At 41.8% G+C, this 15,255-nt stretch overlaps 1 protein-coding gene across 9 annotated transcripts in view; it reads left to right on the top strand.

The window, feature by feature from the left end:
* CTNND2 (catenin delta 2) overlaps positions 1–15,255 on the top strand; it is a 918,973-nt gene that overhangs the window by 901,242 nt on the left and 2,476 nt on the right. For all 9 annotated transcript variants that reach the window (XM_077491861.1, XM_077491860.1, XM_077491866.1 and 6 more), the window contains one exon: positions 3,164–3,237. In XM_077491861.1, coding sequence (XP_077347987.1) covers positions 3,164–3,237 — 74 coding nt within the window. The remainder of the gene's footprint in view (positions 1–3,163; positions 3,238–15,255) is intronic.

Here is a 15,255-nt window from a genome sequence, read left to right as displayed (position 1 = left end):
GGACCAGGGACATTATTACATTGATCAGTGCTAAAAAAATGCACCGATCAATGTAAAAATGACACTGGTAGGGAAGGGGTCATCACTAGGGGGTGATTAAGGGGTTGAATGTGTTCCCTCAGTGTTTTCTAACTGTAGGGGGGATGGTCTACCGGAAACATGGCAGAGATCCCCATCACTGGATACAGTAGATCTCTGTCATGTCATCTGGCAGAATGGGGATCCACTTGCTTAAACTGGCAGATCCCCTTTCTGCCTCTGTACCAGGCGATCAAGTCTGCCCGACCTGCAGGCATGTCCCCGCAGTGTTCAGTGGGAGCAAAAGTGTGCCACCCCAGCGTGTTCCCCCCCTACAGCTGCACCTGCACAAGCTGCCGTACAGCATATAACGACAGTGGCTGGTCGGCAAGTGGGTAAAGGGAGGTTATTTTTTTCTATACCCACTGCATTTGTAGTGCTTTTCTCTTAGACCCCTTTCACAATGAGGTACTTGAAAACTGCAGTGCGCTTTTTTTTAAGGTCACGTGACTCAAAAAAACAATTTTGAGACACTTTTGAAGGGCTTTTCATGTGCTTTTCCCATTCATTTCAATAGAGAGGGGCACTTTTGAAGAGCTCCAAACATACTCCAAAGATGCCAGCGCACTAGTGTGAAAGCATATATTGATGTTAATGGAAATTGGTTTTCGTGAGCTTTTCAGGCCCTTTTTTTAGTGCAAAAGTGCCTGAAAAGTGCCTCAGTGTGATTGCTGTTTTTGCCAAAACACGAGAGTGTGAGGCAGTATTAGCTGGTGAGTGTACATCTGATTGGGGAAGCGGTGGCACGTTTGCTTACATGGTGTGCTCACAGTTGGAGCTCAATCTCTCTACACCCTATCACTGTGGGTTTTCTCAGAGTGTTAATACTATCTGTAGCTTTACTATTTACCTTCATCATAAGTATATACAGTATCTCACAAAAGTGAGTACATCCCTCACTTTTTTGTAAATAGTTTATTATATCTTTTCATGTGACAACACTGAAGAAATTACACTTTGCTACAATGTAAAGTAGTGAGTGTACAGCTTGTATAACAGTGTAAATTTGCTGTCCCCTCAAAATAACTCAACACAAGGCCATTAATGTCTACACAGCTGGCAACACAACCCTAAGTGAAAATGTCCAAATTGGGCCCAATCAGCCATTTTCCCTCCTCCATGTCATGTGATTCCGTGTTACAAGGTCTCAGGTGTGAATGGGGAGCAGGTGTGTTAAATTTGGTGTTATTGGTCTCACTCTCTCATACTGGTCACTGGAAGTTCAACATGGCACCTCATGGCAAAGAACTCTCTGAGGATCTGAAAAAAAGAATTGTTGCTCTACATAAAGATGGCCTAGGCTAGAAGAAGATTGCCAAGACCCTGAAACTGAGCTGCAGCATGGTGGCCAAGACCATACAGTGGTTTAAAAGGACAGGTTCCCCTCAGAACAGGCCTCACCATGGTCAACCAAACAAGTTGAGTGCATGTGCTCAGATGGTGACAAGCGTGTGTGCGGCAACCAGGTGAGGAGTATAAAGACAAGTAAATGGATTACTGGCACCATGTCCTGTAGTCTGATGAGACCAAGATAAACTTATTTGGTTCAGATTGTGTCAAGCATGTGTGTGCGGAAACCAGGTGAGAAGTACAAAGACAAGTGTGTCTTGCCTACAATCAAGCATGGTGGTGGGAGTGTCATGGTTTGGGGCTGCATGAGTGCTGCCAGCACTGGGGAGCTACAGTTCATTGAGGGAACCATGAATGCCAACATGTACTATGACATACTAAAGCAGAGCATAATCCCCTCCTTTTGGTGACTGGGCCGCAGGGCAGTATTGCAACATAATAATGGCCCCAAACGCACCTCCAAGACGACCACTGTCTTGCTAAAGAAGCTGAGGGTAAAGGTGATGGACTTGCAAAGCATGTCTCTATACCCAAACACATCTGTGAGGCATCCTCAAATGGAAGGTGGAGGAGCGCAAGGTCTCTAACATCCACCAGCTCTGTGATGTCATCATGGAGGAGTGGAAGAGGATTCCAGTGGCAACCTGTGAAGCTCTAGTGAACACCATGCCAAAGAGGGTTAAGGCAGTGTTGGAAAATAATGGTGACGACACAAAATATTGACACTTTGGGCCCAATTTTGACATTTTCACTTAGGGGTGTACTCACTTTTGTTGCCAGTGCTTTAGACATTAATGGCTGTGTGTTGAGTTATTTTGAGGGGACAGCAAATTTACACTATTATACAAGCTGTACACTCACTACTTTACATTGTAACAAAGTGTCATTTCTTCAGTGTTGTTACATGAAAAGATATAATAAAATATTTACAAAAATGTGAGGGATATACTCACTTTTGTGAGATACTATATATATCTATATTGTTGTTTTTAAATAAGGAATTACTGCATCGTGTATATAAAAAGATTGAGGAAATGATTGAACAGTTGGTGGTCACTAAGCCATACAGACAGGTGGTCTGGGAGAAAGCCAGAGCTACAGTAGAATAGTTTAGATCAAAGCATATTCATACGTTAGAATGGCCCAGTAAAGGTCCAGACCTAAATCCAACTGAGAATCTGTAGCAAGACTTGAATATTGCTGTCCACAGATGCTCTCCATCCAATCTAACAGAGCTTTAGCTATATTGAAAAGAAAAATTGGCATAAAATGGCACACTATCTAGATGTGCAAAGCTGGTAAAGACATCCCAAAAAAGACTTCCAGCTGTAATTGTAGTGAAATGTGGTTCTACAAAGTATTGCCTCGGGGGGGGGGGGGGGGGGGCTGAATACAAATGCATGCCACACTTGTTGAAAACCATTTTAAAATTTTCTTCCACTTCACAATTATGTGCCACTTTGTGTTGGTCTATCACATAAAATCCCAATAAAATAATTTTACATTTTTGGTTGTAACTTGACAAAATATGGAAACTGTCAAGGGGTATGAATACTTTTTCAAGGCACTGTATATTGCTTATCATAAACAGCACAATGAGGCTGCAATTTATACCATTCAATTGTCTATTTTAGAGGAAATGATGATCAAATCTGCATGTGAATGTGTAATTTCAGGTGCTAAATACTGCATTGGATTTTTTCATACAATTAATTTTCTTAAACCTTTTCTTAAGATCAAAACACCGGATCCTCAACCTTATATAGAAATTCATTTGGTCCACCTGCCGACGATATCAAACACAATCAGGTATGTGATTTTTAAACATATATATATATATATATATATATATATATATATTATATTTAGCTGCTCTTTTTTTTTATTTGAGTGATTTACAGCATATTCTTACAATTTAACTTGCCTTATGGACATGACTTCATTGGTATAGCATTTAATAATTTCCATAACCACATTTTAAGTAAAAATACATCATCTAATTAGCTCCATAAACATTTTTTTCTCTTCTCAAATCAAAAAGTTTATGAAAAGAGAGCTTTCCTCCTGTAGATAGAAATTGAAACATTAGGAGGCAGTTCATAGAAGGCCTAATTAGAAAAGGTGCTCTGTTAGATGTTTAATTTCAAATGATACAGAGGTTCCATCAGGAGGGAGCAGTGCCTGATGGAAATATAGGCCCTATACTCAGTCTGGTCCTATGGTTGAAGGACCTTCAGGAGGACACCGGATTGATTTGATGACTAGTGCAGGTACTTAGGGCCACCACAAAGTGCCTGCACGTTAGCACTTAAAATAATTAATATTGGATGGACAGAACGTCTCCTGCACTGTGGATTATTACTGTGTTTTACAGTATGCCCTCTTGTTACTTGCTGTTCCCAATTGCACTTTGTGTCTACTTTTTGATATGTCTGTTATAGGGAGGTACTGCAGCCCTTCCTTTTTCTCCCCTTCAGTCCATGCCTGATTTAGACTTAGAGAGTGGAGACTGCATATGCCTTCGGTGCACTTCAACTTTATTATATCCTAAGTAACATCCATGCTTTAAAATCCATGGCCGGCCTACAAACCTTTTATAAACCAATTATAGCCTTTGCTTATAACCTGGCCTCTTACCATCTGATTACCAAGGATGGGATTAAAAACTCTTCCAAGTACTACGGCGTGAGAAGGAACTTCCAAACAGCGAGTTTAATACCACAAAATTAAATATTTTCTACAATCTAGCATAAAATTACCAGATGTGCCACTCCATCTTACCCCCTTCAAACAGAGGTGACTAAACAATCTTCATTTTCTGGACCTCTCTATTGTATAATATGCTGTTAAGTCTACCAAATGACCCCCCCCCCCCCCCCCCCTCCAAATATACCCAGAAATGGGAGGTTTATCGAGAAATAGAATTGGATGCCCAGTATTAGGCCAAGATATCAGATGCCACAAAATCATGCTCATGCAGTGTTTTAGCAGAAAAAGTCAGTTGTAAGGACCTGATGTGCTGGTACATGATGTCTGCACAAATTGCCCCCTTTGTGGATATTCTCTGTTAGGCTTCTGAGTTTATAATCACAGAGAATTTTTATCATGTATAGCCAGTTATTCTGCAATTCTAGGCAGAAATTTAATTTACTGACAAAGTTGATCAACAATTCCCTTATAAAAGCTTAATAATTTCCTATGAGAAAAAACATGTACTTCTAAAGCCTGGGTTCACACGGATGTGATGTGAATTGGATCACACTGAAACGTATGACAGAGGAAATACCATTGTATGCTATGGAGCCTGATTGCATCAATGCAGCGCAGCAGCGATCTGACTTTGGGAGAGGGTCCTATGCTTCTTTGGTGCAATGCAGTGTGATTTTGTAGCCCATAGACTTCAATGCTTTCAAATTACTAATCTGTCTTTTAGTCATATAATTCCAGCAAGTTTTCTTCCCCAGCACAGAAATTGCAGCTGTATCCAAACTGCGTCAAAATTGCATCAAGTCGCACTGCAATTGCACTTGAAAATTGCACTGAAATTTGAATCAAATCGCACAGCATCAGTGTGAACCTAGCCTAAAGCTGAATATTTAAATATTTTCTGGAACACTGGACCAGGAACATAACATACCTTCTCTTATGAAGAGTATCCTCTGTCCAGCCAACGTTGAAGAATCACCCTCCCATTATACCCCTGTCATTCATTTACAAAACTCGTGGTATTATTTTCCCAGACTGAAGAATATTCTGTAATTGGAGGAGGGGCATTTATTTGCCTCAACTCTATTCACAGAATGTAACTCATTCTGAGCAAATAATACAAAGATTTTTGTGAATGGGTGAGAGGGGCACAAGGGAGGGTAATTGGCGTGATCCTTCACTGTTGCAGCTGAGGCAAGTTAACCTATGCAGCGCTGGAAATTCACCACTATGGCATCACTGAAGGAAGGATTTTTCAAGTAAAGAGCAGCTGGCAGGAGATAAGATACCTTTCCTTCGAGGCAACATGTTCCTGGTGCTGTATTTCCCCCAAATATTGTTAAACTTCAGCTTTAAACTCAGCCCCCTGGTCTTTTCAAAGTACATTTTCAGATGTTGCTTTATGTTTCAATGGTGGCAAGACCAGGAAAACACCTATAATTTCTGTAGCCGAAACTAGGTCCAGAATCCATTAGATACTGATTCACATGAAACTGAATTAAAATTCCTGAATAAAATGGTTGAATATCTGCCAAGTCTTTTGTGGTATTTGTGGATGAGGCTCTTTATCTTCTCAGATGTTAAAGCTGTCCATTGCCCAGAACTGGCCAGAGTGGCTCAATGATATTGAGGTCAGGAGACTGAGATGGCCACACCAGATCCTTCACTTTATTGTGCTGTAGCCAATGACAGGTCAACTTGGCCTTGTGTTTTGGATCATTGTCATGTTGGAATGTCCAAGTACATCCCATGCGCAGTTTCCTGGCTAATGAATGCAAATGTTTCTCCAGTATTTTTTGCCAACTATTATGACCAAATTTCTGTGCCAGTCAAGTTCCTCCACCCCCAACTCGCTCATCCATGTCTTTATGGACCTTGCTTTGTGCACTAGTCCAAATCATTTGGATGAGGGGGAATTATGGTGTTGGATTATTTTTCAGGGGTTGGGCTTGGCTCCTTAGTTCCAGTGAAGGGAACTCCTTAAGGTGTCAGCATTCCAAGACATTTTGGACAATTTCATGCTCCCAACTTTTTAGGAACAGTTTGGGGACGGCCCCTTCCTGTTCCAAGATGACTGCACACCAGTGCACAAAGCAAGGTCCATAAAGACATGGATGAGTGAGTTTGGCGTGGAGGAACTTGGACTGGCCTGCACAGAGTCCTGTCCTCAACCCAATAGAATGCCTTTAAGATGAATTAGAGCGGAGACTTGAGCCAGGCCTTCTCATCCACATCAGTGCCTGATCTCACAAATGCTCTTCTAGAAGAATGATCAAACATTGCCATAGACACACCCCTAAAGCCTGTGGGCAGCCTTCCCAGAAGATTTGAAGTTGTTATAGCTGCAAAGGGTGAGCTAACTCAAGATTGAGCCATAGAGACTAAGATTGGGATGCCATTAAAGTTGATGTACATGTAAAGGTTGTGTCTCAATACTTTTGGTAATATAGTGTGTGTATATGTGTGCGTGTGTGTATGTATATATATATATATATATATAGTCAGGTCCATAAATATTGGGACATCAACACAATTCTATTTTTGCACTATACACTACCACAATGGATTTGAAATGAAACAAATAAAACGTGCTTTAACTGTAGACTTTCAGCTTTAATTTGAGGGTATTTACATCCAAATCAGGTGAACGGTGTAGGAATTACAACAGTTTGTACATGTGCCCCCCACTTTTTAAGGGACCAAAAGTAATGGGACAATTGGCTGGTTAGCTGTTCCATGGCCAGGTGTGTGTTATTCCCTCATTATCCCATTTACAAGGAGCAGATACAATTTCAAGTGTGCTATTTGCATTTGGAATCTGTTGCTGTGAACTCTCAATATGAGATCCAAAGCCATCATTAGGCTGAAAAGACAAAACAAATCCATCAGAGATATAGCAAAAAACATTAGGTGTGGCCAAATCAACTGTTTGGGACATCCTTAAAGCGGAGGTCCACCCTAAAATGGACCTTCCGCTCATCGGAATCCTCCCCCCCTCCGGCGCCACAATTGGCACCTTTCAGGGGGGAGGGGGGTGCAGTTACCTGGATAATCCAGGTAACTGCACCCACTTCCGGGATAGCTCTCTGCGGAAAGGGGCGTAGATTACGCCCCTTTCCGCAAGTGCCCGCCCCTTCCGCAAGTGCCCCGCTGCCTGCTGGGAAACACACAGATACCAGAGGCAGCGGGGACCGTCCTTATTGCGCAGCGCAACTCGCGCATGCGCAGTAGGGAACCGGGAAATGAAGCCGAAAGGCTCCATTTCCTGATTCCCATACCCAAGATGGCGGCGGCAGCACCCGAGTGATGATCTACAGATCGGCTTCGGGTGCCGACATCGCGGGCGCGCTGGACAGGTAAGTGTCACTATTTTAAAAGTCAGCAGCTGCAGTATTTGTAGCTGCTGGCTTTTTAAAAAAAAAAAAAAATGCGGAGTCCCGGTGGACTCCCGCTTTAAAAAGAAAGAATGCACCGGTGAGCTTAGCAACACCAAAAGACCCGGAAGACCACGGAAAACAACTGTGGTGGATGATCGAAGAATTCTTTCCCTGGTGAAGAAAACACCCTTCACAACAGTTGGCCAGATCAAGAACACTCTACAGGAGGTAGGTGTATGTGTGTCAAAGTCAACAATCAAGAGAAGACTTCACCAGAATGAATACAGAGGGTTCACCACAAGATGTAAACCATTGGTGAGCCTGAAAAATGGGAAGGCCAGATTAGCGTTTGCCAAACAACATCTAAAAAAGCCTTCACAGTTCTGGAACAACATCCTATGGACAGATGAGACCAAGATCAACGTATACCAGAGTGATGGAAAGAAAAGAGCATACCACCTCATCAGTGAAGCACGGTGGTGGTAGTGTCATGGCGTGGGCATGTATGGCAGCCAATGAAACTGGTTCTCTTGTATTTATTGATAATGTGACTGCTGACAAAAGCAGCAGGATGATGAATTCTGAAGTGTTTTGGGCAATATTATCTCATATTCAGCAAAATGCTTCAGAACTCATTGGACGGCGCTTCACAGTGCAGATGGACAATGACCCGAAGCATACTGCGAAAGCAACCAAAGAGTTTTTTAAGGGAAAGAAGTGGAATGTTATGCAATGGCAAAGTCAGTCACCTGACCTGAATCCGATTGAGCATGCATTTCACTTGCTGAAGACAAAAGAGAAGGGAAGGGAAAATGCCCCAAGAACAAGCAGGAACTGAAGACAGTTGCAGTAGAGGCCTGGCAGAGCATCACCAGGGATGAAGCCCAGCGTCTGGTGATGTCTATGCATTTCAGACTTCAGGCTGTAATTGACTGCAAAGGATTTGCAACCAAGTATTAAAAAGTGAAAGTTTGATGGATGGTTGTTAATTTGTCCCATTACTTTTGGTCCCTTAAAAAGTGAAAGTCACATATGCAAACTGTTGTAATTCCTACACCAATCACCCGATTTGGATGTAAGTACCCTCAAATTAAAGCTGAAAGTCTGCAGTTAAAGCACATTGTGGTGGTATATAGAGCCAAAAAGATTAGAATTGTGTCGATGTCCCAATATTTATGGATCTGACTGTATATATATATATATATATATATATATATATATATATATATATATATATATATATATATATATATATACACACACACAATATCTCACAAAAGTGAGTACACCCCTCACATTTTAGAAAATATTTTATTATATCTTTTCAAGTGACAACACTGAAGAAATTCCACTTTGCTACAATGTAAAGTAGTGAGTGTACCACTTGTATATCTTTCCTGGTTACATAAATTATGAGCTAAACACAACAATATATTCTGCCTAAAACAAAAAGTACATGTATAACAATCACAAGTAATATTCGGCCACTGGGTTGCAGAAAAAGAACAGTTTTGAAGTATACTATATAATGATCTTAATCACATTCATTAGACTGATTTCAAACCTAGTTGTCTGACGTGTTTTAAAAAAAAGTGACAGTCTTGCTGCAATTCACAGGGATTAAAATGAGCATAAAGGGCGAAGATCAGTCAAAATCCTCAATTCTCTACAATAAACTCACTGCTATTCCCCATTCTGGGTAACTTCGGTTTTTTACCGGGAATGGAACCAGGAGCCTTTCGGGGACTTATAGAGAGGGGCTGTACTCAAGCATCGCACTTTCTACAATTGGAAACATGGCCTTCGATCGCCACACTGACGCAATGAGGAGGCCGCTATGAAATAAATTTTTGGCAGGCATTACAGTTGCGAAATTTTTTTTAATCATTAGGACCGGCGACAAACTATCAAAGACAACTGACAAAGTTTGAGATATACTTTGAGGAGAAAGAACCCCTTTCACGGTCAATCTCTAAGATATATGAAATGTTGAATGCCCCCCCAGAAGGTTCTAAAATGCCTGGAATTGAGAAATGGGAGAAGGACCTGGGAAAGACTTTTACACCCACACAACGGCAGAAGATTATATATCTGGCATTGAACTCATCGATCTGTTCGCGGACTGAGGAATCCAATTATAAGATATTGACGCAGTGGTATTATACCCCGTCAAAACTCTAAGTTCTTTCCAGAGGCTTCTGACCGTTGTTGGCGGTGTAATAAGGAACGGGGGACCCTGATGCATATATTTTGGCTATGCCCTAAGATAAGACAATATTGGCTAGAAGTACAAAGGATCTCCCAAAAACTTACATCATACCAGATCCCAGAGGACCCGGCCTTTTTTTTTGCTTCATTGTACAGAAATACCTTTACAAACATATAGGAAATCGGTGATATGCCATCTAGTTAATGCAGCTAAGGCAGGAATCGCACTCAGATGGAAAGATCCCAGGCCACCTTCAATTGCAATGTGGCTAAATAGAGTAAGAAATGTGGGCGCCATAGAGGACTTAGTTCTCTCAGCCCAAGATAGAAAGGATCAATATGACGAAACTTGGAGATCCTGGAACTCATTTATGAATTCAGAGGAAGGGAAGAATCTGTTGGGGAACATAGCAGAGGAGTGAGTCTGCACGTACTTGAATGCGTTCGAACCCCCTACGTGGGTTGGGAAGAACCTATCTCTTGTGGGGGGGTGAGGGAATATGGGAGGAGGAGGGGAGGAGGAGAGGAGGAGGGGGGAGGGGGGGGTGGGGGAGGCGGGCAAATAATAATCTGTTTTTTTTTTCCTTTTCCTTCTTTTTTTTTATAGATGGGGAGTTGGGCTAAGGGATATAAAAATAGATAAAAGGCGAGGGAGGTTTGGGGGATTTATAGTAGGGGGAGATAAGAATTATAACAAATAGAACTGGAAAGAGATAGATAAACAGGGTAGATAAGAGACAAATAGATAAATATAGATAAACTGGAAGACATAATGTGTAGATAGAATAACTTGGTTTAATTCATAAATACGAAGAGGAAAATGGAATATGTTCTATAGGATATAAGATATATTTATGTAAGAAATTATGTCTCTGTTGTCTCCTGTGATCATTGTTCCCCCCTACTTGACCTATGTGATATAAATAAAGAAAGTTAAAAAAAAAATGAGCATAAACAACCATACAAAAGTATGCAAAAATGTATGGAAATCTTGCAATAACCTTTACATAAAATATTTCTTAAACACTTTTTAGAGACACCCCAAATATCTGCAAACTAGGTATGGGAACGATGTCTATTATAAAGATACCATTGCTATGCCCTTTTTCATTGATTAATTTATGATCAATGTATCTCCATAAAATGGCTTAAAATAATAAATGGCATATTGCAACAGCCTTAGCAGTAGTTCAAACTACAATGCCAACCACAATAAAATGCCCTCTCACAGATCTCCTCTCACAGCCTCCAGCGGATCAACATGGACCCTCTTACTATTACACATCCACTTGTTTGCCCTAGGAGCAATAATTTGATTACATAATTATTATAATATGCAAGTATTTTTTATTTATGACATATTATTTCAAGGGATCTCCCATAATTACACCCATGCATAGTGGCTCTATAGTGCTGTGAATTTATGCTGGTAATGTGTAATATTTTTGACACTTGTGGAAGCTTTAGCTTTTAACAGTGTGACATTTAATTATTACATTTTCTGTACAATTTTCTGTACCTTGCTGTGGGTGGTCTGCAAATACAACACTCTAGCTGTAATCAGTACAGCATGAGGAATATTGACTTCCCCCATCACTGCTAAACTCTCCCAGAGTCACTTAGTACCCTATAATCCTTAATGAATTTCTTTCTTTCTGTAAAAAAAAAGTAGCTAGGGTCATATTTAGTAAGGGAGCAGATCATAGTATAGTATATTGTAATAACCCAAAAATTGCAAATCAATAACTAACTCTAATGATATGTGATCTGAGTGGCTTGCTATGGTTCCTGTCCTTGGCATATCTCTATTGCTCTTTGAACTGTTTATAGGATGAGCTTGAAGGTATCTTATTTTGACTTGCAGAGAGCGCCATAACACCGTTGACGGTTGGTTTAATGCCATGGCCATGTAACTGCTAATTGAATAAGTGGGAATTTTTTTTTCACTATGTATAAAACATTTTTCACAAATAAATATCTAAAAAAAGAACATTTGGTTTTAAAGAGTAACTCCACTTTGGTTGAGGAAAAAACAACCCCCTTTGGGTGATCAATGTACAGTACATTACACGCATTTTAGCAAACTTTGTTGCAGATTCCTAACTGTTTCCTTTCTGGAAAAGGCTGATTGTAGTCTGCAGAGTAAGTCAGAATGAAGGTGACTTTTTCATGATTAATCAGCTCATGCACTTGGCATATATTGCATTTGTATATGATATATGTTTTTTTAAGTTACTATTTTTTTCCACAAAGGTGGAGTTACCCTTTAACCACTTCAATACCGGGCACTTAAACACCTTCCTGCCCAGACCAATTTTGAGCTTTCAGCACTGTCGCACTTTGAATGACAATTGCGCGGTCATGCTACACTGTACCCAAATGAAATTTGTATCATTTTTTTCCCACAAATAGAGCTTTCTTTTGGTGGTATTTGATCACCTCTACGGTTTTTATTTTTTGCTAAACAAATAAAAAAATACCGAAAACTTTGAAAAAAAAATGTTTTTTTTTTGTTTCAGTTTCAAAACTTTGCAAATAAGTAAGTTTTCTCCTTCACTGATGGGCACTGATGAGGTTTCACTGATGGGCAATGATAAGGCGGCACTGATGGGCACCGATGAGGTGGCACCAATGAAGTGGCACTGATGAGGTGGCATTGATGGACACCGATATGTGGCACTGATAGGCGGCACTGATGGGTGGCACTGATGGGCGACACGGATGGGCACTGATAGGTGGCACAAATTGGCACGGATTGGCATGGATGGGCATGGATAAGTGGCACAGGTGGGCATGGGTTAGGCGGCACAGGTGGGCATGGGTAGGCGGCACAGGTGGGCATGGGTAGGCGGCACAGTTGGGCATGGGTAGGCGGCACAGGTGGGCATGGGTAGGCACTGATAGGCGGCACAGATGGGAACTGATAGGCGGCATTGTATTATAATATATTGCACTAATGGATGCCAATCAGTGCCAATCAATAATGCATGCCAATCAGTGATGCCCATTGTGGGCACTGATTGGCATCCATTATGGGCACTGATTGGCATCCATTGTGGCACTGACTAGAATCCCTGGTGGTCTAGGGTGGCATACCTTGTCCTTGGCATCCCTGGTGGTCTGGTGGCGTCCCTGGTGGTCCAGTGTGGGCATCCTCGGGGGGGCTGTGCTGATAATCGATCAGCACAGACCCCCCCCTGTCAGAGGAGCAGCCGATCGGCTCTCCTCTACTCGCGTCTGACAGACGCGAGTGAGGAAAAGCCGATCACCGGCTTTTCCTATTTACACTGTGATCAGCCGTGATTGGACACGGCTGATCACGTGGTAAAGAGTCTCCGTCGGAGACTCTTTACCGAGATCGTAGTTGCCGGGTGTCAGACTGACACCCCGCAACAACGATCGCCGTGATGCGCGCCCCCGGGGGCGCGCAGCGGCTCATAATCCTGATCACGTCATATGACGTCCGGTCAGGATTATGAAACCACTTTGCCGCCGTCCATTTGCTATAGGGCGGGCGGCAAGTGGTTAAAGTATCTGTCTGAAATGTCATACAGTAGCAGCCTGGAGAAAGTGGTGGAGATGCTGCTTGACTTTATTTTATTTATTTAGGTTTGAGTTAATGAGCTTTGTACACAGTAGGAATGATATGAAAATATGAAATGTTTAAAGAGGAAGTAAACCCTGATGAGTTTACTTCCTCTTTCATTCCCTGCAAAGGCAAAGCATAATGGACTACTATGCATCGCATAGTAGCCCATTATGTGTCACTTACCTGACACAGGAGCCAGCGAAGTCACCGCTGTCCCCTGTAGTTCGGCGCATCCATCTTCTCGGTGGGGTCTCGCAGCTCCGCCGCTATCATTCGGCGAAGCCGCGATGGCGTCACTCCCGCGCATGTGCACGGGAGCCGAGACGTGTGGCATCTTCGTCATCGAGGATGTCACGCTCAGTGCGCCTGCGCGCCGCTGTCTACGGCGCATGCACCGTAGACAGCGGTGCCCGTCTTCGGGCAAATATCTCCTAAACCGTATAGGTTTAGGAGATATTTCTTGGACCTACAGGTAAGCCTTAATCTAGGCTTACCTGTAGGTCAAAGTGGTTTGTAAGGGCTTACAACCACTTTAAATGCAGTGTTTCATACTTGATTTTTTTTTTCATTTCCCCAGGGCAATTAGGCAAATTTCATCAGGGCGTCAATAGTTTCCCCATCAAAAAAAATGTGAACATTGGAATCCATCAAAATGGATTATCTCAGCACCACACCACCCCTTTCACACTGAGGAGCTTCATAGGTACTAAAAATAGTGCCTGCAGAGCGCCTCTCCTGTCACTCCAATGTGAAAGCCCTCGGGCTTTCACACTGGAGCTGTGCGCTGGCAGGACGTCAAAAGTCCTGCAAGCAGCATCTTAGAATCAATGGGCAGCGCTGGCAAAGCGCTGCTCTGCGGGTATTTTTAACCCTTTTTTGGCCACTAGTGGGGGTTAAAAGCGCACTGCTAGCGCCTGAAAAGCACGCTAAAACGACAGTAAAGAGCCGCTAAAAATAGCGGCGCTTTACCGCCGATGCCCCAACACGCCAGTGTGGAAGGGCTCTTAGGGAAATATGATACGGAGAACCAGTCACAGAGCATTTCTGAATGGTGCTTTATAGGCTTTTTCATAATAGTAAGGGAATAAAAAAACACACCTCTAATTACTCTCTGCCATGCGCATTTATTTGACTGGAGTTTGTATTTGTATTCATTTGTATTAACTTTGTAGGTTCTGCTGATCAGGTTAGTGTCCTAAAAGTGTTCTGTGCTTTTTTTCTTGTTCAGTCATTTTTATTACCGTTTTGATTTTGCACATTCACAGTTGCATCTTACCAAGATTCAAATAATTCAGTTATCAAATTCAGTTTGGTAGACATATGGGGTTATTTACGAAAGGCAAATCCACTGTGCACTGAAAGTGCACTTGGAAGTGCAGTCACTCTGAATCTTAAGGGGTAGATATGAAATGAGTGGAAGCTCTGTTGATTTTATCATCCATGATTTTATCAAGTGCAAGCTAAAATGCTGTTTTTTATTTTCCTTGCATGTCCCTCTCGGATCTACAGCGACTGTACTTCCAAGTGCACTTTCAGTGCAAAGTGGATTTTCCTTTAGTAAATAACCCCCCTAGTAATCCATTTATGTTGATATAAGAAGTGCTATGGTTTCTTATATAAACATTGAGGTAGGTTATTTTCAGAGTTTTTCTTGTGGCTGTAACAGAATACTCTGTTTAAGTGAGCAATCTTTGAATTTGCGAGAAGGATGATATGGTTGGTATCAAAGTTGGGAGAAGAGTGATATGGTTAGTGTTGAAGGAATGATATGAACTTGTCATCAACACAGAGGAATAATGGTAAGAAAAAAGATAAGAAAGGGGTAAGTCCCCTAGGTGGGTTATGGGAGTTGGGGGAGGATGGTCAAGGAAAGTATGACCAAGTTATGTAATGACATATAAATTGTATTGCATTGTCAAGGACATCTCTTTTTCTCTTTATTCATGG

This window comes from Lithobates pipiens, unplaced genomic scaffold (assembly GCF_037356315.1).
Source record: "Lithobates pipiens isolate NorthernLeopardFrog02 unplaced genomic scaffold, aLitPip1_a1.2 Scaffold_19, whole genome shotgun sequence".
Classification (NCBI taxonomy): domain Eukaryota; kingdom Metazoa; phylum Chordata; class Amphibia; order Anura; family Ranidae; genus Lithobates; species Lithobates pipiens.
Note: the sequence above shows the minus strand (reverse complement) of the source record. Positions and strands in the feature narration are given on the sequence as shown.